Raw genomic sequence first — 24,939 nt, forward strand, 5'->3', positions numbered from 1 at the left:
TTTCTGGAGCAAAGTGGAAAAAGCTGAACCTGAACTCAAATGAGAGCTACCAGCAAAGTGGTGGCAAAACGATTGAGCTGTGACTGTCTTAGCCTAGTGGTCCCCAACCTTTTTGGCACCAGGAACCGGTTTCATGGAAGACAATTTTCCACGGACTGGGGAGGCGGGCGATAGTTCAGGTGGTAATGCGAGCGATGGGGCACGGCAGATGAAGCTTGGCTCACTTCCTGCTCTACAGCCTGGTTCCTAGTAGGCTGCGGACTGGTAGCGGTCCGCAGCCCGGGGGTTGGAGACCCCTGCTTTAGCCTACATCACAATCACCTACAGCTTACTGGCCCTATTCCTGAGTTTCTGATCAACAGGTCTAGGGTGGAGCTTGAGAATTTGCATGTCGAACAAGTAGACCATAGCTGATGCTCCTAATTTAAGGACCATGCTCTGAGAACCAGTCTTTGAGTGGAAGGAAAGACCCTACAATTTTGGGAATTCAACCCAGGCCTTCAATCCCTATCTTCAAAAGGTGTTTTCTCTTCTGACCCTAGCTGTGTTCAGGATATCTACCAGTCCAAACTGAACTGATATCTGAACACTCCTACAAGTCCTAAGCCAATTTCTGAGTACCTTCTTCTGTGAACATACAAGGGCTAGGTACAATTTTAGAACTTGATGGGTTCCCTGAAGTCCAAGTGGAACAGCAAAAACCATCACCGACACAACAGTCAGCACGTAGAGTGCTGACCTTGTACCAATCACTGTGCTGATAACCAGTACATATACTGTACCATCTACTTCTCCGAACTCCTGAGAGAGTCAGGCATTATTACACCACGTCACAGAGTAGAAGGAAGCCTAGAAAGGTAAAGTGACACATCCCAAGGCACTGGCTGACAAATGACAGAAACCGGGATTAAACCTGTTCTCTCGACCACTCAACTACACAGCTCTTGCCTGCTCTTTTTACCCCAGGAGACATGTGCATTATGAAACGTCAGCAACTGCTGTCTGCCTACATGATTCCTCCATATCTTTTCCAGGATAAAAGTTTCCAGATAATCGAACTGTTCTTTATGAGGTATGGCTACTAGTCCTTTAGCCAGACTACTCAAGGTCCTCGGAGTGTGCCCAAGGTAGTCATTATCCTGAAAACTGAATAGGTGGGTGTGGTTATCCAGAGAGGAGTATAAACAATCGTTCTGAGCCCATGGGTTAAGCAACTGTTTCCAAGAGACATTATCTCCTTAGGGTTATTATTATCTTCTACTGCTTGTTCTTACTCAGCTATCAGCTAAAATTACTGATTTATTTACAGATGTTTCTTACTGTATTCATTCATTCTTACTTCCATTCTTTATTGTATTCCTCTCGCTTTGTTTTGTACGTGTAGAAACTAAAGCTTAAAGAGAAAAATAGACTTGGATAGGGTCACTCAGATCGTAAATGCTTGAGCAAAGATTCAAACCCAGCTACGTTAGATTCCACCACGAAATACGCAACCAGATTCCAGCCTCCCAAGAGTGTGAGCAGTCTGATGACTCAAAAAGACAAACTTCTCATTAAGCTGAAAATGAAATTGCCGAAACTTCTCCTTCCACACCATATGGCTGAATCCCAGATGACAGGAAGCTCGTTTCTGCAACACACTAGGCTCACTCCACTGAGTAGGTTGATGTGAGATTTGTGGGGTGGTCATTTCCTCTTCTTTTCAGCATTGGTAGCAGCATTGGTGTTTATTATGATGCTTCCTTTCTACATTTTTACACAAAAAAGCAAATGCTTCTGATGATGGATAGAGACATATTTTGTCCTAAATCATTCTGTAAGTGAAACATCACAAGCACAAGAAACAACAGCAGCAAAATTATCCACCTGCCTTCAAGCGACCAAATGCTACAATCGTCTTCCAATCCTTAGTTTATGTCACGATAGGGGAGGGGGGGAAGTTCTTACATGATACCATCATAGAGTTTTGTACACTAGGATGAAACCACAGTGTTTGGACATCTAACATATCTGTATCTTTGCAAAGTCAGATCTTAAAGCAGTGAGGTGACTCACGAAGCCCCAAAGACTAATGGGAAGTGCCAAACACCATTTGTACAAAATGATCTCGGCATGAGATACCATCACTTTTTCCCCTGGCCAGTTATTTTAGAACTGGTAGAGCGAAAGACTCTTGACTAAGAGGATAGCTTAATGTTTCTGCATTTTTCCCCCCCAAAACTTAGAACTAACGTAGAAAGTGCCATTTCTACGAATAATAGAGAAAAACATTCATTGTGAGAGTTGGCAAAGGTCTTAGAACTACATTTATGTGTAGCCATGTGCACTGAGGGTGGAGTCCATAGGCAAGGATTTGAACATCAGTCTCACTACTTACTGGTACTTGATCTTGGCAAGTTTCTTCACCTCTTCAAGCCTTAGTGTACTCATCTAAAAATGGGACCAATTTGAGGAGGCAGCAAAGTATAGTGCTTTAATGTGACGCAGTCTGTATTCAAATACCTGGCTGGGAATCCTGGCTCTCACCCTTTACTATGGCTCACCTCTCCCTATAGCTCAGTTCCGTCGCCTGTAAAATGGGGATGATAAAAACGGTGCCTGCCTCACAAGGTGTTGGTTAGGTCTAAATGCAATAATGCATATAAAGCATGCTACTTGGATCATGCAAGTGGTCAATAGACTTCACCTTTTTTTCTTTTAAAGACTATCTACTTAAGGGGTTTTAAAAATGAGTTCTAAGAGGTCTCCCAAGGACAGAGTGGGAGGGAAGAAAGAAGCTATACAGCTTAACCTTTATGCCTTAAAACCCCATCCACAACCCAGAGCAGTGCTGTTCCTTTTTTTTTTTTTTTTTTTATTTCGGTACGCAGGCCTCGCACTGGTGTGGCCTCTCCCGTTGCGGAGCACAGGCTCCGGACGCGTAGGCTCAGCGGCCATGGCTCACGGGCCCAGCCGTTCCGCGGCATCTGGGATCTTCCCAGACGGGGGCACGAACCCCTGTCCCCTGCATCGGCAGGCGAACTTTCAACTGCTGTGCCACCAGAGAAGCCCAGTGCTGTTCTTTTACACATTTTATTGATTGGGGTTTGGTATGAAATTTTATTTTTAAAAGTTTCTGTTGCTAAGTTTTAAAAAATTGTTTGAAACTTCTGCTCTCGACAACTCTCATTTTACAGATAGGAAAAAGCAAGGCCCTGAAAGACAAAGGAATTGTTCCATCCCAGTGAGCACCTGACCAGCGATTAGACCGCCCCTGGCTCGCTGCCTCTGCACCCGGCCCTCCCATGCCATTGAGCTCTGTCAGGATGGCCACTGCCATCTTCTGACTCTGCTGAGCCTGGTGCTGGTCAGAACGATGCTAAAGTTTTGACACTGACAGAGGAAAGCATAATGGGGCCAGTCAGAGTGATAGGGGAGTCAGGGGTAAATACAGGTGGGAGAGTAGAGGGTGAGTGTGTGTGTGGGGTATGTGCGTGTGCGTGCATGTTCACGTGTGTTACTGTGTTAGGCACTCAAGATGCACTAAGTATGAGAGGCTGGTGGAATATCTAGATGAAAAGGAAGACCTAGAACTCAGGGAAGATGCCAGGCCTGGAGATGGAAACTTAGGAGTCACCTACAAAGAAAGTTAGATATGAATGTGTATTATATCAGATAGAGAGACAGACAGACAGGCCAGACAAGCTGATGGACTGAGGGTGGAGGTGATGAACAGAGCGAAGACAGCACTAATAGAGAAGAAAGAAGATGCACGGTGCAACTAATAATGTAGACAGCAAATAATAAGTTCAAGTACAAATAACATAATAATTTAATAACATCTAGCACTTAGTGAACACTTCCTATTTTTTAGCCAACTTACTAACCACTTTCCATAGATTATTTCATTCAATCCTTCCAGTCTCAGAAGGTAGATACTTCTATTACCCCCATTATACAGATGAGCAAAACACAGGTGTAGAGAGGTTAGCTAACTTGCTTTAGGTCACACAGCTATTAAAGGACAGAGATAGCATTAAAAATATAGTGGGTTAATTCCAGAGTCTGAGCTTTTAACTGGTACTCAGAGAGCAAGAGAAGGAAAAGCAGGGTTAGTATTAATAGCAGCAGCACTGAACGAGTACTGCTTTGTGCTCGGCACTGTGGTAAGCGTGTATAAGATGATCTAACACAATCTGATTGAGCCCTAGGGAGAACTAGAGGAGGTAGACGTTCTTAGCCCAGTCGAGCAGAAAAGGAAACTGGTTCAGCGCTGTTGGTAATTTGTCTAAAATCACACAGCTAGTAGGTGACAGAGCCGGATGAAAAGCTAGGTTAGCTCCAGTACCAGAACTCTTAAACCACCCTGCTAGACCATGTCGGTGTACAGCCAAATTCAATGATTCCAATAGTGGAACCAACAGAGAAATTCCTGTTTTTACAAATAAATTCTTGGGTCCTTACAACAGAACTTCTAATTCAGTTAAGTCACGCTTGGATCTGTGAACCTGAACTTTTCAGAAGTTCCCTACATGCTTCTTAACTTACAACCAGGTTTAGTAATCCCTATAACAACGTATACAAGTCTTGACTGCTTACTGAAGGACTGCCAACCTGTGAGGATTTTAGTACATTTCTTGGTATGAGCACACATCCCCACCCGAAGCTTGATGTTGGCAGACGTGCCACAAAGACTCATGATTTGAGAAACTTTTAAGGTGGGGCCTGGGAGGTTCATCATCCTTGCTTTGAGAGAGTAAAATTACCTTTACAGGTAATTAGCCAAAATCACTCTTCTAGACACCATTTAACTTTTCCTCTAAAATGTACACAGTAGCATTAAACCAGTTCAATGACTGAAGTTTACTTACCTAAAACTCTTAATCTCTCAGCTCCTACTACCACTTCATTGCTATCTGCAGAGAAGAGCAATTTTCCAGAAACTGTCTTTACCTCGAACTTTTTGCCATAAGCTTCTACAGCTTTTGGCCCTAGAAGGGGGAGAGAGGGAATACGTTAGTTCTGTTGCATTCAATTATAAAGAGCTTTTCACAGAACAGATACATCTGGCAAGACTGTACTGGACTTTAATGTAAATGGATTGGTTTTCAGCAGCTAGCTGTGACAAGCAGCCTCATGACTAGCCATATCTTGTCAATCACTTTTAATCATACGCTCTCCAGCTATGATTGTAAAAACCATTATGTCCTTCCTCCAAACTAATGCTTGAGTGAGATTTCCCTCAGCTAACCAGCAAATTACTTTCCAATACTTGTAGATTTTGGCTTGCCTTTATGAAAGCACAAAATACTCACCACCTCTTTTTTTTTTTTTTTTTTTTTTTTTTTTGCCGTGCGCAGGCCTCTCACTGTTGTGGCCTCTCCTGTTGCAGAGCACAGGCTCAGTGGCCATGGCTCACGGGCCCAGCCGCTCCGTGGCATGCGGGATCTTCCCGGACCGGGGCACGAACCCGCGTCCCCTGCATCAGCAGGCGGACTCTCAACCACTGCGCCACCAGGGAAGCCCTACTCACCAACTCTTGAAGGACCAGCATATCTTTGGCCAGCCCTAACTGTTGGAAAGGGCACCTTTATATTCAGCTGAAATCTGCCTCACTCTTTCTACCCTTGACTCGCTGGCTGCATTTGACACCAGACAAGTATATAAGTCATTTCTTGACAGAAGAGGCTATAATATCTTGTAATTAATTGCCTTGAAAGTTACTGAATCTTTCATGATAGAATTTCATTCAATAAAAAATAAATTTTAGAGGTTTTATCATCTCACAACAGATACTCTTCTTGAAGCTGAGGCTATAGTAGTGGCAAAAGGAAGACAAAGTCCCTGATCCCTTAGCACTTACCTGCTGATAGAGACAGACAGACAGACATTTAAACATGTGTTAATAAGTCAACTAGAAAACTGCAGAGAGTTTTAGGTATTATGGAAAACGTAGAACAGGTTAGTATGTTAGAATTCTTAAAACAACAACAACATAGAGCTACCTAAATACCCGAAGTTCAGAAGGCTCCAAAAAGCTAGACCACAGAAATGCATCAGAATAACCTGGGGGTGTCATCATTCTCAATGATAATAGCTGAGATCAAAAAGGAATTTATCTTTTGGCTGGAAATTCACATAGAAAAATATTTGAGGGTAGAGTCCAGGAAGCTTATATTTTTTCCAAAACTGCCCAGGAGATTCTGATATAACTGTCCCTCAGTATCTGTGGGGGATTAGGTCCAAGATACCCCTCGGATATCGAAATCCATGGATGTTCAAGTCCCTTATATAATACGGTGTGATACTCGCATACAACTTATGCATATTCTCCTGTATACTTTATTTATTTTTATAAATTTAATTAATTAATTAATTTTTGGCTGCGTTGGGTCCTTGTTGATGCGCACGGGCTTTCTCTAGTTGTGGTGAGCGGGGGCTACTCTTCGTTGCGGTGTGCAGGCTTTTCATTGTGGTGGCTTCTCTTGTTGCGGAGCATGGGCTCTAGGCGCTTGGGCTTCAGTAGTTGTGACACTCAGGCTCAGTAGTTGTGGCTCGCGGGCTCTAGAGTGCTCAGTAGTTGTGGCACATGGGCTTAGCTGCTCTGCAGCATGTGGGATCTTCCTGGACCAGGGCTCGAACCCGTGTCCCCTGCATTGGCAGGTGGATTCTCAACCACTGTGCCACCAGGGAAGCCCCTCCTGTATACTTTAAATTATCTAATTACTTATGATACCTAATACAATGTATGCTGTGTAAATAGTTGCAAATATAATATAAATACTATGTGAACAGTTGCCAGCATGGGACAAATTCAAGTTTTGCTTTTTGGATCTTTCTGGAACTTTTTTCCCCCAAATGTTTCTACCTGTAGTTGGTTGAATACAGGAATGTGGAACTCGTGGATATGGAGGGCCGACTGTATAGCATTTTTGTTTCCTTCCAGTTATTTTTCAAGACAGTGTCACTTATTAGTAAAAAGTAGTAGTGAAAGGGCCCTCAGTGCCTTAAAGGCAAAGATCACTAGGAACACACTTGGAGTTGAACAAGTTGGGTTTTTAACTCATTGCCGTGAGAGAGAACGCACACCCGTGGGGAACCATAGGGCTTCTCAACAAGAAGAAAGAATTTATTACAGGATCTGGCCTTATAATAGGTTATTTGGAGGCAGGGTTTAAGGAGGCAAGGTTTCATTCTGGATTACATGCTGTCAGGTACTGGGAGTAATTTTACGATTAGCATCTTAGTAAATCTTATCTAGAGTAGGGAAGACCAGAACAACGCCAAACTGTAATGGATAAACAAACAGTAGTCATTCATATTATAGGGGGATAGGGGGAAGTCTGGCGATTCCTGTGGTTTGGATAAAAGTTTCTATTTTTCATCTACGTTCAGACATGATCAGGGTTGTGCTTGCTTTTTGTTTTTACTCCATCCTTCATGGCCACGAGTGGCCTTGTCTGGTGTTGATGTTCTGTGAAATTATTTATGTCCACACAGAACACCAACGCTTGGCTGATAGAGCCCGGCCAGCCCCTGGATGTCTGGGGCCGCTTTCCTCTTTGGCAAGGCTATCCCACTAAGAATCAGAAGACAAAAATTACGTCCCAACTCTCTCATTTTCTGGTAATGTGACTTTGGGCAAATCATTTGATCTTTCTGAACCTCATTTTCTGCATCTGTAAAACTGTGCTACTACCATCGATTCTATCTATCGCATAGAAAGGTTAAAAGGACTGAATTATACTGTGCTTATAAAGAGAAATTTGTAGGCAGAAAAGAGTTGTGAAATGCAGGGGACTGATCTTGTGATTATCATCGCCATTGGGATCATAACCATCCCCATTTTCCTAATGTAATGGTCACAACACATTGAAATGAACAAATGGTGACCATCTCTGAGTGAACTTCCCTCATTTGCATCAGCATGTCACAATTCAGCAAAACTGATCTCTTGCCAGTGCATCCACACTGGCCCTCTGACAAAAAGCAGCACACTGGAAAGGCTCTTTAATGAGTGGGGGATGGAAAGAGCAGACAGAGCACACATTTGCAAATGGTATGGGACCTGGACACTGCCTTCTTTGACTTGACTGCCTTCACGCTGTACGTGAGAACAAGTGAAAGCAAAGCCAAGGGCTCCCTCAAGGTCACCAAGCGAGCTAATGGCAGATCTGCATCCGGAACTGTGACCTAGGAATTATTCCATAGCAGAAAAGGGATGTTTATTTGTCTAGAAAGGAAAAGGATGCTGGGGCAATTGGGAGAGGAACTTTTGGAGGATGAGAGGAACTAGGAAGCTGGAGACAAGGAAGAGAGAAATCCTGAAAGAAGAGACAGGTACAGTGAGGGCTTGGGATTAGGTTGCTTAGGGAGGGCTAAGATGTAGCTGTCTTCTTGGTCACAAGAAACCTTCAGTAAAATCTGTATTACTTGTTAATGCTTTGCGGTTGTTACCTTTTCTTTTTAGGGGGGAGACCGGAGATCAGGAGGTCTACTGCTAATGAATGAATGGACGAATGAGTGAATGAATGAACGATCTCAGGATGGCCATGGGGTGAGCACAATCTGCCCACTCTGGATCTAGTCAGATATGGCGGTATGACTTGTGGACACAAATGCTTGGGCTTTGCTTTCGTGGACTTGGGCAATACCATGAGACACACCCCTGAGGCGTCAAGAACACTGGTCTGTGTGTAAACTAAGCTTACTCTGAACTTACGAATGGTGTGTGAGATACAGGAGCGTGTACTGAAGAGACTGCAGCCATCAGAGAACACAAGACACCATTAAGTTATCTTGCTTTTCAAGGCTTCTGAGAATACCACATGGACTTTACCAGGGACGGAACCATTTGGGTATATAAAGCTCAGTAGTTGGTAGTTTTAGCCAAAACCCCACAGAGCAACTGCTGGCTCCATGGTGCAGATGGCTTGTCCTTTCGTTGATTTCACCTGGGGCTGCCAAAGCTCCTTGGACATGATGAAATCTTTAAAAAAAAAAAAAAAAAAAAAAAAAAACCGATTCTACAAAGAAATGTAAATGGAGCTGGAGACCTGCGTTTGCTCAGGAGGTCTCTTGGTGAGCTCACTTCCTCTCCAGGATGGAAAAGATCGTTATTTGTAACCTGAAACTAATCTTTAATTAATCCCTTTCTGTGCACAGCAGTGTAGGCGTGAAGCACCTCCTTATTTAATCTCCATCAGGATGCACTGGCCATCTCCCAGTCCTGCCAATGCCATGAATCTGGGAGCTAGAAGGACCTGGGGGCTGTGCAGTCTCATATCTTTCCTCAACTCCCTTGATCCTGGGGCCCTTGCCCGCTCTGGCTAGATGTCGCATAAGACTTGTACAACTTTCCTCCTTGCAGGTCAGAGGGTTCCCTGTTTGGACCTACTACTGAGATGATACTAAATCAGCAGCAGCAGGAGTCAGGTATGCCTGTGTCGCCTGGCCTGGGAACTTAACCATCATTTAAAACATTGTTTCCTGTGAAAAGATTACCTGAATCGCTAACACCGGAATTTCTTCTGGGCTTTTGAGACATGATCATTAGGTAATAAGCAGGAGAACTCTTGAATCCTCAGGACTGCCATAGTAAACCCGGCCGCTTAGGCACAATGATTTGCTGTCAGCTAAGTCCACCACTACGTGTAACGGGCCTTAGGATACTTTCTCCTGGAACTGCTCTGTGCTTTCCACCATGTGCATCAATGTAAAAGGAGAACCCCGAAGGGAAACTTCAGGGGTGATCGTGCATGGGTGTACGTACTGGGAATCCTATTTGAACGCATGTACTATCCTCTCTAGAAGGCATCTTGAAAGGCTGCTGCCGGCTGGTGTTAGGACGGCTTTCTGCCCATCTCGTTTAATATTAGCTACCTTGTGCCTTTACTTTAAGAGGTAGGGATGGGGTCTCAGCTCCAGGGGCCTGCCCTGGTCAGGGGAGACAGAAAGAAGATGGGGAAACAGAGAGGCAGTAGAGAGGAGAGAACAACAGAAGAAGAGAGAAAGAGGAAAGAGGCGAGAGAGAAGGGGGAGGCAGAGGGAGACAAAGGGAGATGCACAGAGGGGGAGGGAAGAGGGGGTGAAGGAGGAGAAAAGGGGGAGTTGGAAGAGAAAAGCAAAAGGAGGAGGTGGGGGGAGAAGGAGGGGGACAGAAAGACTTTTCCTGAGTAACAGTCATTCGTCCGGTTCCAGCTTTATCGAAACAAAATCTCTGAAGTCAGCCAAATCTCCCACTGCAAATAAATGGCAAATGATCAGGCTAAATAAGTCCCTTTTGAACGCGGGAATCTGGGAGCTGGAGGTCGGATTTATTTCCCTCCTGGAGGCAATTTTCACGCACACTGCTTAAATCATTGCTTACTGAAGCTGTTTATTTATTTAGCATCGTGACTGCCGGCCACATGTTAGAGCAGCGAGGCCGCTGAGCTGGGCGCGCGCTGGAAGAGCAATTTTATGGATTACGGGCTCTGCCACAGCTGTTCCTCCAGTGGGAGCCAGTCCAGGTCACCCACCAGCGGTGGCTCTCCAGACATACACATCTGGTGGCGGGAGAGTGAGGCTCTTTCCCCAGCAGGACTCCGGGCACAAAGGCACCTGCCTCCCCGCGGCATTGGGATTAGTGGGGCTCCAGATGTTTTAGTGCCAGTAATGTTTCAGGACATTTGGGCAACTGGCTTCTCGAAATGTCCATCTGTATACATTTCTTTCAGCCCTGAAGCCAAACAAATGGCATCTTCTGTCTGCAAGTGTAACAATGCCGTTCAGACATAGCCCCCCTTTCCCCTTCTGCCGTGGAGGTGCATAACAGCTCCTATTTACCGCTGCTCATAACCTACAGAGGGGGCACCGGTCATATCACCCAGCGTGTTACCGCAACCATGAGGCCCATGTTCATCATTACAATCATTATGGTGAATAACCAACTCTTGTTTAAATTTCAGGACTGTGCAGCTTAAACCCCACTGGGTGTTTTCCACGGCTGTTAGGAGCAGATCTGCGCTATGAAAAGGAACTACACAAACATATTCAGTCAGGGTACATCTGCATCTCGCAATTGAGCTAGGTTCAAAGTCAGCACGTATGGCCAATGTGGCATGGATTCAAACTATCCCTACAAATCCCTTTTACAATCCATAAAGTATCACGTGCATGGTTCTGTGTATACTGTGCTCTCTTCCAGTTAATACAACACAGCCAGCTTTTCCTCTGGCACTGGAGCAGAGAGCTTTCCTGTGGTTGAGCACCAGCTGAAGCAGCTGGTGTTTAGGGGCCATGCTACGTGAAAAACAGTTTATTCTTCTTCCCCACCCCCGAAACGAGTATCATCAGATTTGCCTAAGTTAAACGTGTGTATAGGATGAGACTCTGCCCTTGAGTAGCATCAGGGAACACATGCTTTGTTCTCTTTTCCGACACTGTAAAATGTGCGAGCAGACTTTCCCTTCTTTAGATACATCACGTGGTGTTTCATTCAACCTTCCATTGTATGTTTTTTGAGCGCTTACCGTGGACCAGACACTGCTAAGTTCTTTCTTTTCTTACCTGTTATCAGCCGAGTTAGGACTTTAGTCTGTTCATTGAGGATGTTCACTGTAACATTTCTGGCAGATTTGAAGTACAGGGCATTACCCTGTAATAAGAAAATTAGAGAAACATGTGAAAATGGCAGATTTTTTTTTCATTATAGGTTGTTACAAGATATTGAGTATAGTTCTCTGTGCTATACAGTAGGTCTTACTGTTTATATATTTTATATATGGTAGCAGCAGATTTCTAAACAAAACTGTAATCCCCACTCTCCATGGGGCTGAGCTGATCTTAGCCAAGTTCTAATTGATGTATCTTTCTTTGAAAATTCTAAATGTTTAATGATCCCCACATACATGATAATTAATTGGCATTCAATCAGAATGGATTTTCCCCAAAGAGACACACAGATAGACAGACACACTCCAAAGAGATTTCATACACACACACACACACACACACACACACACATTTGCTGAATCAAAGACAACAAGGACACAGAGCCCTTTAGATCTTACTGTAGATGTTAGTTAGCTCTGGTACACGGAATGATCAGGAGTGAATGATAATCTCCTACTCTCACCCTTTCTAGTTCACAATTTCTCCAAAGAACTATGAAGAGTCCTTAGTGGAGAGGAAAATGCTTGTGGAAAACACTCCAGGTTTTCCCCTCCAGCAGGTCCACTGGCTGTGACAATCCAGGTGCTCCTCAGAAAGATGGAAATCTTTTTGTAGAATGTTTGCCACGCATGGATACAAAACCCAGGAGGATCCAGCATCTCCAAGGTGGCCTCTGCCTCCCCTTTCTTCCTTTTCTTTCTCCAGATTTCTTTTCCTCCAGGCATCCTCTGCCTTCAACCCATCTCCCTTTAATAAAAAAGGGCACCTGATCCCCCTTCCACATGGTGGCAGACATTTCTGAGAATGACTCGGAACAGAGGCTGGCACACTTTTTCTATAAAGGGCCTGATAATAAATATTTTAGGTTTTGTGGGACATATCATCTGTGTGTTAACTATTCAAATCTTCTGCTTTAGTGCAAATGAGCCACAGACAATACACAGACAAACAAGGAGGGCTGTATTCCAGTAAAACTTTCTTCGTGGATAATGACATTTTGATTTCATATCATTTTAAACTTAATATAATCTTATTTTGACATAAAATATTACTCTTCCTCCCCCTGTCTTTCCCCCACCAAACATTTAGAAATGTAGAAACTATCTCAGTTCACTGGCCAGATGAGAACAGGCAGAGGGCTGGATGTAGCCCATAGGCCATATTTTGCCAACCCCCAGCTTAGACATTCCTCCTTTCTTGGAGTAAACTAAAGCCATAAACAAAAGGACGAATCTCTGACAAAACGTGTCAGTAACCAGATGGTTATTAGGAAGAAGAATGTAGGTGGTCATCCTTGTCTTTCCAAACCCTCGTTACCACATGGCATGTACCTGCCTGAAAATTCAGTTAAACCACTATGAATTGAGTCCCAAATACAGAAAAACCTTTGCGCCATGAGTTGTCAGGAAAATGAAGATAGGAAAGACCCTCTTAACCTTCAAAGTCTTACATTCCAGTGGGGACAGTGACGCAGCACACACACCTACAATACCAGGCAGAGGACCGTAAGGGTGGTAAGAGAGCAGCAGTGTGCGGGAACCTTCCTGAAGGGTGAGACTGTTCCTGGCTTAAGGCTGTGGAGTGAGACGCAAAGGGGATGATTATGTGGAGCTGAACCTGGAACAGAATGTAGATAGGCTTTTCCGAAGATGGAATGAGAAAACGAGGACGGTTGTGGGCTGACTGTCTTATGTCTTTTTTCTTCGAAAACAGGTGATTCATGGGCCCAGCCCAGGGCCTGCAGACGGTGGAGTGGCAGAGCTGTGCTGACGGGCAGCTCGGGCCAAGGTCTGAGGTAGTTTTCACAAGCGGAGAAGACGGATGGGGCGGCCACCACCAAGGCGTTTTCCACACACTGATGGTCTAGAGCCACGGTCCCTCTCACCCGAGGTTAACTGATGAAATGGATAAACGGATAACTGACCCGCTCAAGCCCTGAGAAACCAGTTAACCTTGGGTGAGAGCTCTTGTCCTGTTGTTGAGAAGAGAGGGAACTTCTGCCACATCTAGGAAAACTGATGAATAAAGGTTTTTTAGTTCTGTTTTGGTTTTTGCTTATTACTTGGATCAGGGAAGAAGAAATACATTGAATCTAATATTGACACAGTTTTTTTTTTTTTTTCTCCCATCCATTAGGAAACAGATATTAACCTAAATAGTTTCTTTGCCATTGCTTCTGGCAGGGCTTAACTGTGCTACTTCAAACTTACGAACAATTCAAGCAATGTGAGAATTCAGAGCCTGGAACCTGCCTAGGAGGATATAGGTTTCTAGAAGTTAAAGCACTAACTCTTCATATATTGAGCAACCTGGCACTGCAGAGAGAGGGGTGACCCGGAATCAGACAACTGGATAAACTCCATGGCCACTGACCAGTGTGCGACCTCGAGCAAATCACTTAATCATTCTGTGGTTCATTCTCTGCAACATCGATAGCAGCAGCAGCTCAGGGCTGACATAACTGAGCCCTCTCTGTGAGCCACGCACACAGTAGGAGCCCTGGAGTCAAGCTACCTAGTTTCCAATCTCCACTCTACCACCTCCCAGTTGGGTGGCTTTGGGCAAGTAACTTAAGTGTTGTAAGCCTCAGTTTCTTGATATGTGATGTTACACATATTATTATTAAATTATTAAAAGACACATCTTATTAAAATTATTAAATTCTCTATGTAATGAGCTGTGTTCCAGGCACACAGTCAAGTCCTCTGTAGTTGGTAGGGTTAGGGGAGGGGGCAGACAGGGCAGGTTAGTGACAGAGGCAGGAGGAGGGGGAGGGGGAAAGAGAGGAAGAGGAGGGGGGAGGGGGAAAGGAGGGAGGAGGAAAAGGTTGACCTTTCTTTGTATTACCTAATCCTTATAACCTATCTGTGAACTAAGTCAGGGGTATCCTCTACACCCAATATTCTGTTTCCAGATTTCAAAGGATCTCCCTTTAGTGGCCGGTTCACTATAATCTTTCAAATCCCAGTATCTTCAAACGTATCTGCCTGCCCTTAATAGTCACAAAATTCTATTGAGAGAAAAAAAAAAAAATCTCTACAGGTTTGATCAAGGTTTGTAGCAAGAGATAAAATAAAGCCAGCCATTCCCTTTTATTGCTAGATCAAAAGATTAACATATAGCATTAATTGGTCTACGATGCTTAACACGCTGGGAAACAGTCTTTGCTACATGAGGGTTTAAACAAAGAGCCTCATTCTAGCCTGGGACATCTTGCTATAAACCTCCCATACACAGTACCTGAAAACAGAAAGATCACCAGGAAAAAAGCACAAACCACCAGTTAACAAACTCTGACTCAGCTGGGTCAGGGCCATTTTATTTGGCTCTCTGGCTCGCTTTACTGAGGTTAAACCAGGAAGCAGCAGCCAAGCGAAGCATCGTCTGTGGTCTCTGTGGTATCGGAACCAGTAGGGGAAACACTTTCTGAGGAGAGGCTAAATTCTGCTCTCTCAGCTGCTTCTCTTTCCTGTCTCCCTCCCACTCACCACTGCAGCCTCTGGGCCTGGGGAGGTTAGTTTCTGCCACAGGACACCCTGCTCTGGGGCCAGTGACTCTCGCTAAATGACTTCAAGGCAACCATCCGAGGACAAGGGGCTTATGGGGAACCCGAGGGAGGCTCAGCCCCGCCTGGCGGAAATGAAGGAGTCTGGCAAACCCGAGGGTGTTTGATGATGATTATCAGAGCTCTGGGCCGGAGCAAGTCAGTCTGTGGCCAGTCAGCCCAGATTCTCCTGGACATGGGGTGAGGCTGCTTGGGACATGAGGAAGGGGGACACACACCATTTCTCCCACTTTGGGAGATCAGGACACTCCACATCAGGACTCTCCCCAAACAACTAAAGCATGCAGCATTTGGATGGAGAAGAACCCCCATCGTATCTGTTTCTCTAGAGCAGAACATGCAGAACAGAATCACACATTTTCTTGATGACGCAAGACCACTGCAATGAACATCATTTATCCCACAATGCTTTCCAGGGACTACTGTATGCATGTGGCTATTTGAACACTAAATGGCTCCATCATGCTGACATTTTAAAATCAGTGTATCTGATTTTTTGAAATGTATTATTTGTTCTCATATGAAGGCAGTCCACATAAACATCAAATACTACAAAGCTTATATTGAAGAAAAGTGGTTCATACCTCTCACCACCTTGAAAGCAAGAGCTTTCAACTTGCCAGGATTCTCCTTCAGGTACTTCCCTCCCCATGGCCCAAAATATACTCTGTGCTATCACTCATCTATCAACTTTAGACGTTATCCACTGAATTTCTCCAATGGTATGGACTCTTCCATGCAATTTTGGTCAAATCAATATTCAGAATCTACATTATTATGATTATGCATGATATTGTCCACAGCGGAGCGAAGTCATGTTCTTTGATTACATTTCCTTTTTCTTTCTTGTACACTTTTTTTTTCTTTTCGTAGAGTCAATAAATGCTTCATTTAAAAAAAATGCTTTATTTTCTACGTTTGTTTTTTTCCTCCTGATGTTGAATCCTTTTTCTTTAGGTTCTATATTCTGGGAAATAACCTCAGCTTTAAGTTCCAATATTTCTGCTGATTTTTAAAAAAAATTTTACTACAGTACTTGTAATTTTCTTATTTTTTGAAACTTCATTTTATACCATCCCTTCTATGTTTGACTGACACACTACCCTCTCTTAGACGAAATAAAAATGCTCTTTGGAAACTCTGGGTTTCTGGAAGAGTAAACCTTGCCACAGGGAATTGGGGAACTGGCTAATTCAATGGAAAACCTCCAAATGTCAGTATCTGTGGGCAGTCAGTAACTGTGGGCTAGTTTCATCAAAGAGGAATTCTCTAAATTCCTAAACTCTCTAAACTCTTTCTGACATTTCATTGTTAGTGCAAAGAAATGCAACAGATTTCTGTATGTTAATCTTGTATCCTGCTACCACGCTAAATTCGTTTATCAGTTCTAGTAGTTTCTGTGTGGAGTCTTTCGGGTTTTCTCTCTATATAGTATCACATCATCTGCATATACTGACAATTTTACATTTTATTTTTATTTTTTTAACATCTTTATTGGAGTATAATTGCTTTACAATGGTGTGTTAGTTTCTGTTTTATAACAAAGTGAATTAGCTATACATATACATATATCCCCATATCTACCCCCTCTTGCGTCTCCCTCCCACCCTCCCTATCCCACCCTGCCAGCTGGTCACAAAGCACCGAGCTGATGTCCCTGTGCTACGCGGCTGCTTCCCACTAGCTATCTATTTTACATTTGGTAGTGTATATATGTGCATGCCACTTTCTCATTTCGTCCCAGCTTACTCTTCCCCCTCCCCGTGTCCTCAAGTCCATTCTCTAAGTCTGCATCTTTATTCCTGTCCTGCCCTTAGGTTCTTCAGAACCATTTTATTTTTTTTAGATTCTATATATATGTGTTAGCATATGGTATCTGTTTTTCTCTTTCTGACACTTCACTCTGTATGACAGACTCTAGATCCATCCACCTCACTATAAATAAAATGAATACATTTTGTTTCTTTTTCTTGCCTGACTGCTGGGTCTAGGACTAGTAATACTGTGTTGAATAGAAGCAGTGAGAGTGGGCATCCTTATCATGTCCCAGATTTTAGCATGAAGGCTTTCCGCTTTTCACCACTGAGTATTATGTTGGCTGTGGGTTTGTCATAAATAGCTTTTATTATGTTGAGATACGTTCCCTCTATACCCACTTTGGTAAGAGTTTTTATCATGAATGAATACTGAATTTTGTCAAATGCTTTTCCTGTACCTATTGAGATGATCAGGTGATTTTTGTCTTTTCATTTGTTGATGTAATGTGTCACACTGATTGATTTGCATAGGTTGAACTATCCTTGTGACCCTGGGATGAATCCAACTTGACTGTGCTGTATGATCTTTTTAATGTGATGTTGGATTTTGCTGCTAATACTTTGTTGAGAATTTTTGCATCTATTGGGTTGGCCAAAACGTTCGTTCAGGTTTTTCCATAACATTCTATGGAATAATCTGAACGAACGTTTCGGCCAACCCAATACATTCATCAAAGATATTTGCCTGTGATTTTCTTTTTTGTAGTGTCTTTGCCTGGTTTTGATATCAGGGTGATGGCTTCATAGAATGACTTTGGGAGTACTTCCTCTTCTTCAATCTTTTGGAAGAGTTTGAGAAGGAACGGTGTAAGTTCTTCCCCAGTGAAGCCATCTGGTTCTGGACTTTTGTTTTCAGGGAGTTTTTTTGTTTTTAATGACAAATTCTATTTCATTTCTAGTGATCAGTCTATTTCTTCTTTGTTTAGTTTCAGTGGACTGTATGTTTCTAGAAACTTGCCCATTTCTTCTAGGTTGTCAAATTTGTTGGCATAAAATTGATCATAGTATTCTCTTACAGGTTTTTGTTGTTGTATTTCTGTGTTATTAGTTGTTATTTCTCCTCTTTCATTTCCTATTTTGTTTATTTGGGTTCTCTCTGTTTTCTTCTTGGTGAGGCTGGCCAGAGGTTTGTTGATTTTGTTTACCCTTTCAAAAAATCAGCTCTTGGTTTGGTTGGTTTTATTCTATTTTTTTAAATCTCTATTTTATTTATTTTCTCTTTGATCTTTATCATTTCCTTCCTTCTACTGACTTTAGGTTTTGTTTGCTCTTCTTTTTTTAAATTCTTTTAGGTGGTTGGTTAGGTTGTTTGAGATTCTTCTTGCTTTTTGAGGAAGGCCTGTATCACTATGAACTTCCCTCATAGTACCGCTTTTGCTGCAACCCACAGATTTTTGTTTGGTTGTGTTTTTATTGTCATTTGCCTCAAGGTATTTTTAAATTTCCTCTTTGAATTTCATCATTGACCCACTGGTTTTCCAGTAGCATGTTGTTTAGTCTCTAAATAATCTTTTTTTTTCTCATTTCTTTTTCTATGGTTGATTTCTAGTTTCATGCCACTGTGGTCAGAAAAGATGCTTGAAATAACTTCTCTCCTCTTAAATTTTTTGAGCCTTGTTTTTTGTCCTAGTATGTGATCTATAGTAGAGAACTTCCATATGCATTTGAAAAGAATATGTATTATGGGGTGCTTTTTTTTGATATAATGTCCTGAAAATATTAATTAAGTCTAACTGTTTCATTGTATCATTTAGGATCTCTGTTGCCTTACTGATTTTCTGTCTAGAACATCTCTCCATAGATGTGAGTGGGCTGTTAAAGTCTCCTACTATTTTTGTGTTCCCATCAATTTCTCCCTTCATGCTTGTTAGTATTTGTTTTATGTATTTAGGTGCTCCTATAGTAGGTGCTATATGTCAATGACTGTAATGCCCTATTCTCATATTGATCCTTTTATCATTATATAGTGTCCTTTTTTATCTTTATGGTCTTTGTTTTAAAGTCTATTTTGTCTGATATGAGTATTGTTAACCCTGCTTTCTTGTCATTTCCATTTGCATGAAATATCTTTTTCCATCCCTTCACTTTCAATCTACGTGTGTCCTTTGCCCTAAAGTGGGTCTCTTGTAGGCAGAATATTATTATCCAATCTGCCACTTTATGGCTTTTGATAGGAGCACCTAGTCCATTGACATTTAAGATAATTATTGATAGGTATGTGTTTATTGCCATTTTGAACCCAGTTTTCCAGTTGATTTTGTATTTCTTCTTTGTTCCTTTCTTTTTGTTTTTCCTTTTGTGGTTTGATGGTTTTCTTCTGTATTATACTTGAGTTCTCGTCTTTCTAGTTTTTGTGAATCTGTTGTATGTTTTCGATTTGTAGTTTTGTTTTTCAAGTATGTTAACCCATTATTATATTTACTTGCTTTAGACTGACAGTAATATAGGCTCAAACACATTTTTAAAAATATCCACATTTTCTTACTACCCTCCCCAGCATTTTAGGATTTTTATTTCCTCTTTAACAACTTCATGTTTACCCTTTTGCTGTTCATTGTTAATGAACAGCAAATCAGTTAATCAAAACAGTTAATCATCAAAACAGCTAATTATCACTTTCACACACAAAATTTTTTTTAAACCTATGTACTGACTCATTTAAGTGATTTATTTTCCAGTTGCAATTTTCTCTCTCCTACAGATTTTTGCCTCCTTTCTATTTAGAGAAGGCTTTTCAATACTTCTGGATGGTTTAACTTTGTAGATAACAATCCTCCTATCTTCTGCTAGGCTGGGAAGAGGTACTTCCTAGCTGGGTCAATTGGGGATGGGATCTGGGTATAGATGCTGAGTTTAACTGGCATTTATGCAGATCTTCCAACCAGTCCTTTATGTCAGCCTCACTCCAGAGTGCATCATGACTGTTGTTGGCCCTAGGCACTGTGCCTCAAGTGCTTTGTGGGTAAGTAACCCTGTTCCATTCATTCTGGACAGTGGCTCTCAATTCATCAGGGACATCTATTTCCAGAGCCTTTCTGGGGCTCTGTATCATGGATCCTCTCTCACTCTATTTATTTATTTATTTTGCTTCCTTCACTGCACATTTGTAGACTCCAGCTCTGCCAGGTCAGCCCCCTCTCATCGACCCACTTTCCATCAGCCCTTTCCATCGTTTTTTCTCTTTCTCTATGCCCATGTAAGTTTATTCCTTTTCAGTTTTCTTTTCCATTTACTGTCTTTTTGAATGGGGTTTCTGAATGAAGCAGACTTATCATTTTTCACTGCCATCAATCTGTCTATCTCTAGAGCCACCTCTTACTTCTGCCTTCCTAAGTGGAAAAAGCAGGTTAAACTTGTGTGTAATTCAAGAGCAAATAGTGTCTAGTCCAGGACCCAAGAGCTTCTCTTACGCATTTTGTATATACTGAGTGTCTAGAACATGTTATATATTGTCCTTGGCCCTGGAGAATAGGAAAGGTACGACCTTTGTGTTGGAGTAGCTCCTTGACCAGCAGGAGACTGAGTCAATGGAAAATAACCATGACAAGGCAACATTCCTTCCATCAAGATCTATGCTCTCCCGGTATGAAGGGCACAGGTTTTAATATTTGCTTTTGATGCCAGCCGCATCAACACAGCCTGTTCTGAAGTTACTTATCTTCATATATTTTCTTTGCCCTCTGAGGAGCTAAGAGTCTGATCTGGGAATGTAGATAACGAGAGAAAACCCCAAGACAGCACGTAAACAACTTCCACAGTCAGGGAAGGCTTTCAACTCTCAGTGGGAATGAAGCTCAGAGAAGGAAGGGATCAGCAGGGCTGGAATCCTGAGCCATCTTGCCACAGGAGAATTTTGCTGGCTTCTGCCTTATCCTCCTAACAAAAAGGCACAGCAATTCACAATAGCATAGTATCCACCTAATGCTGACTGAGAACACAGGGGAGCCCGGCCTGTGGAGTAACAGTTTAGAGTGTGAGCTTTGGAGTCAGATTTGGGCTTGAATCATAACTCTACTTTTAGTAACTGTGTGGTATTGGGTAAATCATTTATACTCTTTGAGACTCACTTTCTATATTTACAAAATGAAGTTAAAGGCTACCTAACGGTGTGGATATGAGGATTAAAAAAGACAGTATATGTCAAGGGCCTAGCACAGTGGCTACCAAAATGCTACATAAACTATGACAAGGAAACAGACAAAACCTATAGCAGGAGGGCTTCTTGGAAAACAACTGATTCTAGGACAGGGGCAAGAAATATGAAAGATGTGCCTGGAACATCTTGCGGTGCCAGAAAGGAATGAAGTGTTCAAAAACAAATAAAAAAACAAACAGAAAAACACCCCACAATTATGGAGGAGCATGTCAAAGGGACACAGGAGACAAACTTAAAGAGCTCCCAATGGCCAAGCTGGAACAATGTGAACAACAAAATAAATACTGTAGCACTGAATTATAACCCAAGACATAAAATAAATATCCATGAGTCCATTCTGATATACATAAATGATTAAATAGATAAATGGAACAGAAAAGAAAACAAACCTCCTATGTAGAAGAATTCCAAACAATTTTCATAGTTAATTCTCTACTCCTTAAAGATGGATTGCACATAGTGACTTCCTTTTGAAGAATACAGCATGAAATAGGGAATAGGAACATCATAGTGGAGAAATCTGACAAACACCCCTTCAGCCAGGTGATGAAGGTCAACATTAACAGTGATAAATCATGTTGATAGTATACACCCTTGAAAAATGTGAAGAGAGGGACACTTTACCTCTGTGGTCTTCCTCTTAAAAACCCATCACCCCCGTCTAATTATGAGAAAAACATTAGACAAATCTTAATTGAGGGTCATTTTGCAAAACACCTGACCAGTACTCCTCAAAATGGTAAGGGCTTCAAAACCAAGGAGAGTCTGAGAAACTGTCACAGCCAAGTAGAACCTAAAGAAACAAATAAACATAATGTGGTATCCTGGATGAGATCCTTGGATATTAAAAGGACATTACATAAAAACTAAAAGGATATATTTTAGTTAGTAATAATGTGTCAGTATTGGTTCATTAACTGTGACAAAAGTACCATACCAATGTTCTATACTAGTAACAGAGGAGACTGGCTATGAGATATACAAGAATGCTCTGCATCATCTTTACAACTTGTCTGTATATTTAAACCTTTCAAAAAATTTTTTCAGTGTTTTTTTTTGGAAAGCTATATTAGGCTGCCAAATTCCAAGATCTAGAACTTTAGGAAGAGACCTCAGAAAGGCACTCATCTCTGCGAAGGCAGGAAGCTTAATAATACATCATGGACATGTGATTTCGCTCTGGGGTGGATCATGTTACTAGAAAATTCTCCCCTAAACAAATTTATTTCCATGGGATTCTATCTTTAGGAATACTAAAATAAACAAGAGTGCACGGGCCTCTCTCAGCCAGTTCTCTATGCACGGCTCCTTATACGCTATCATTCTCCCCTGGTCAGCTTCCAGAAAACAGGGTAGTCAGAAGTTGCCAGCTTCTTTGTGGTAGGAATCACAATGTACTGGCTGTAGTGATCAATGTTCACTAAATAATATTCTTTTTTTTTTTAGTTGAAGTATAGTTGATTTACAATGTTGTGTTAATTTCTGCTGTACAGCAAAGTGATTCAGTTATACATACACATACATTCTTTTCTATATTCTTTTCCATTATGGTTTATCACAAGATATTGAGTATACTTCCCTGTGACATACAGTAGGACCTTATTGTTTATCAATTCTATATATATCAGTTTGCACCTGCTAACCCTAAACTTCCAATCCTTCCCTCCCCCCTGCCCCCTTGGCAACCACAAGTCTGTTCTCTATGTCTGTGAGTCTACTTCTAATAGTAACTCGATATGACTAGAAAAATCAAACCGACACAAACTTGTATTTGTCATTAGAATCATCCCAAAAGGTAGTTTGTAAGCTTATCCTCAGCAGGCATCCAATGTCTCCATTACCATTATTATTGTAAATAGGATGCTTTAGTTGTCTCTGAATTGATCCTTTTAAAAACATGACAAAGGGCTTCCCTGGTGGCACAGTGGTTAAGAATCCGCCCGCCAATGCAGGGGACACGGATTCGAGCCCTGGTCCGGGAAGATCCTACATGCCGCGGAGCAACTAAGCCCACGCGCCACAACTATGACCTGACACAGCCAAATAAATAAATAAATATTAAAAAAAAACCTGGAAGGGGACTGCCAGCTTTCCTAGTGTCTGGCACATTTCTGGCACACTCACTAGGCTTTCAATCAATATTTGCTGAATAACTGAATACTCAGATCAAATTGAGTCAACTGAGATCTGGAAGGGGACGGCCAGCTTTCCTAGTGTCTGGCACATTCCTGGCACACTCACTAGGCTTTCAATCAATATTTGCTGAATAACTGAATACTCAGATCAAATTAAGAGTCAACTGAGAGTGAGAGTTGTCAACAAAAGAAGTAAATAAATGAAGGCTGACATCAACTCTCAAAGAGAGTTTTCAAAAGGCAAGCCATTAAGCATGGCTGATGTGATAGTGTAAACACAGAAAACTGAGAGTGCTGGGAGGAGGCAGTATAGATCTGTAGTCAACAAATACTTGTTCACCACCTACTGAGTGCAAGGAACCGTAGGTGATACAAATGAGAGTTGAGATGTTGAGACTTCACACGACAGGGAGAAGCAGGGGCACACATCGTTATCCCCAATTCTTGCTGACCTAAGGGTTAAATTAAGCCCGTTCCCCGGGCTTGTAGCACCCATCTGGCACGTGGTATGGAATATGCCCTCTTTCAATTGTCATTTGTTCATTCCATTAACATTTTAAACATATCTTCTAGGCATAAAGCACTGTGCTATGTACTGAGCAGGTAGCCTCTGCTCTCCTGGAGCTTACCACCCCTAGTAGGGAGGATGGACATGAAGTTAAGAGTTCCGTAAAAGATTATATAATTGCGATTACAACGAGTACAATGAACAGGAAGTAGAAGTTGAAATGAGCACACGTGCAAGGAAAACCTGTCCTAATCTGAGCAGTCAACAAAGGTCTTCCTAAGGGAGAGGCATTTTGGCTGAGATCATAGGTGTGAATGGGAATTAACTAAACCAGAGGAGAAAGAACTTTTCAGACAGTGACAGACATGTATACCGGCCCTGAGGCAGGAGGGAGCTTGGTATATTTAAGGGACAGAGAGAAAGGAAAATGTAGATGGAGCTTAAAGATCAACGGGGAGAGGGAAAACATGTCCCCCAAGTCTGCCATCAGCTTTGCTAACTCAGCCCATGCTGTCCTCTGATAAATGGGAATGTTTGACTTTGATGTAAGAAAACTCATTTGTTTCTCCTTAAGGATGGTTCCTTGGGGTTTCATAAAGAAATCCTTTCCTGCCTTAGTTCTTTTTTCATATTCTTTTCTACTCACATTTGAGTTTCACTTCTCATACTAAGTCTTCATTGCCGTTGGAATCTACTTTTGTATACAGTTTAGGTGGGAATACAAATGGAAGTCATTTTCCTTAACGCTCTCTACCAAGAGATTGTTATTTTCCCTGCCAATACGTGGTGCCACCACTATCCTATACTACTCTCCAAATATACACGAGTCTGTGTCAGAGCCTTCTAGTCTGTTCTACCATCTGTCTGTTCTGGCGTCAATACTGTACTCTTCTATTTCTATGGTCTATGGTACATCTAAATATCTGATAGATCCATCTTCCTTCTTTGCTCTCAGATGCCATTTAAACGATACTGGACTTTCTCCAGAAGTGGGAAGTCATCAAAGGGTTTTAAGCAGCGCCGTAACTGGAGCTGATTTTCATCTAAACATGGTCACTCTGGCTACCTTGTGAGGACTGACAAGAAAGAGGCAACGCTTGATGGGAGAAACCAGGTGAGAAACT

At 42.2% G+C, this 24,939-nt stretch overlaps 1 protein-coding gene across 1 annotated transcript in view; it reads right to left on the reverse strand.

Moving 5' to 3' along the window:
• The window catches only part of SGCD (sarcoglycan delta), a 405,485-nt gene that overhangs the window by 132,255 nt on the left and 248,291 nt on the right, over window positions 1–24,939 (reverse strand). The window contains exons 4-5 of the mRNA XM_024760147.1: window positions 11,530–11,617; window positions 4,851–4,970 (exon numbers count right to left, since the gene is read on the reverse strand). Of these exons, the coding sequence (XP_024615915.1) occupies window positions 4,851–4,970; window positions 11,530–11,617 (208 nt within the window). The remainder of the gene's footprint in view (window positions 1–4,850; window positions 4,971–11,529; window positions 11,618–24,939) is intronic.

This window comes from Neophocaena asiaeorientalis, unplaced genomic scaffold (assembly GCF_003031525.2).
Source record: "Neophocaena asiaeorientalis asiaeorientalis breed wild unplaced genomic scaffold, Neophocaena_asiaeorientalis_V1.1 scaffold336, whole genome shotgun sequence".
Taxonomy (NCBI): Eukaryota; Metazoa; Chordata; class Mammalia; order Artiodactyla; family Phocoenidae; genus Neophocaena; species Neophocaena asiaeorientalis.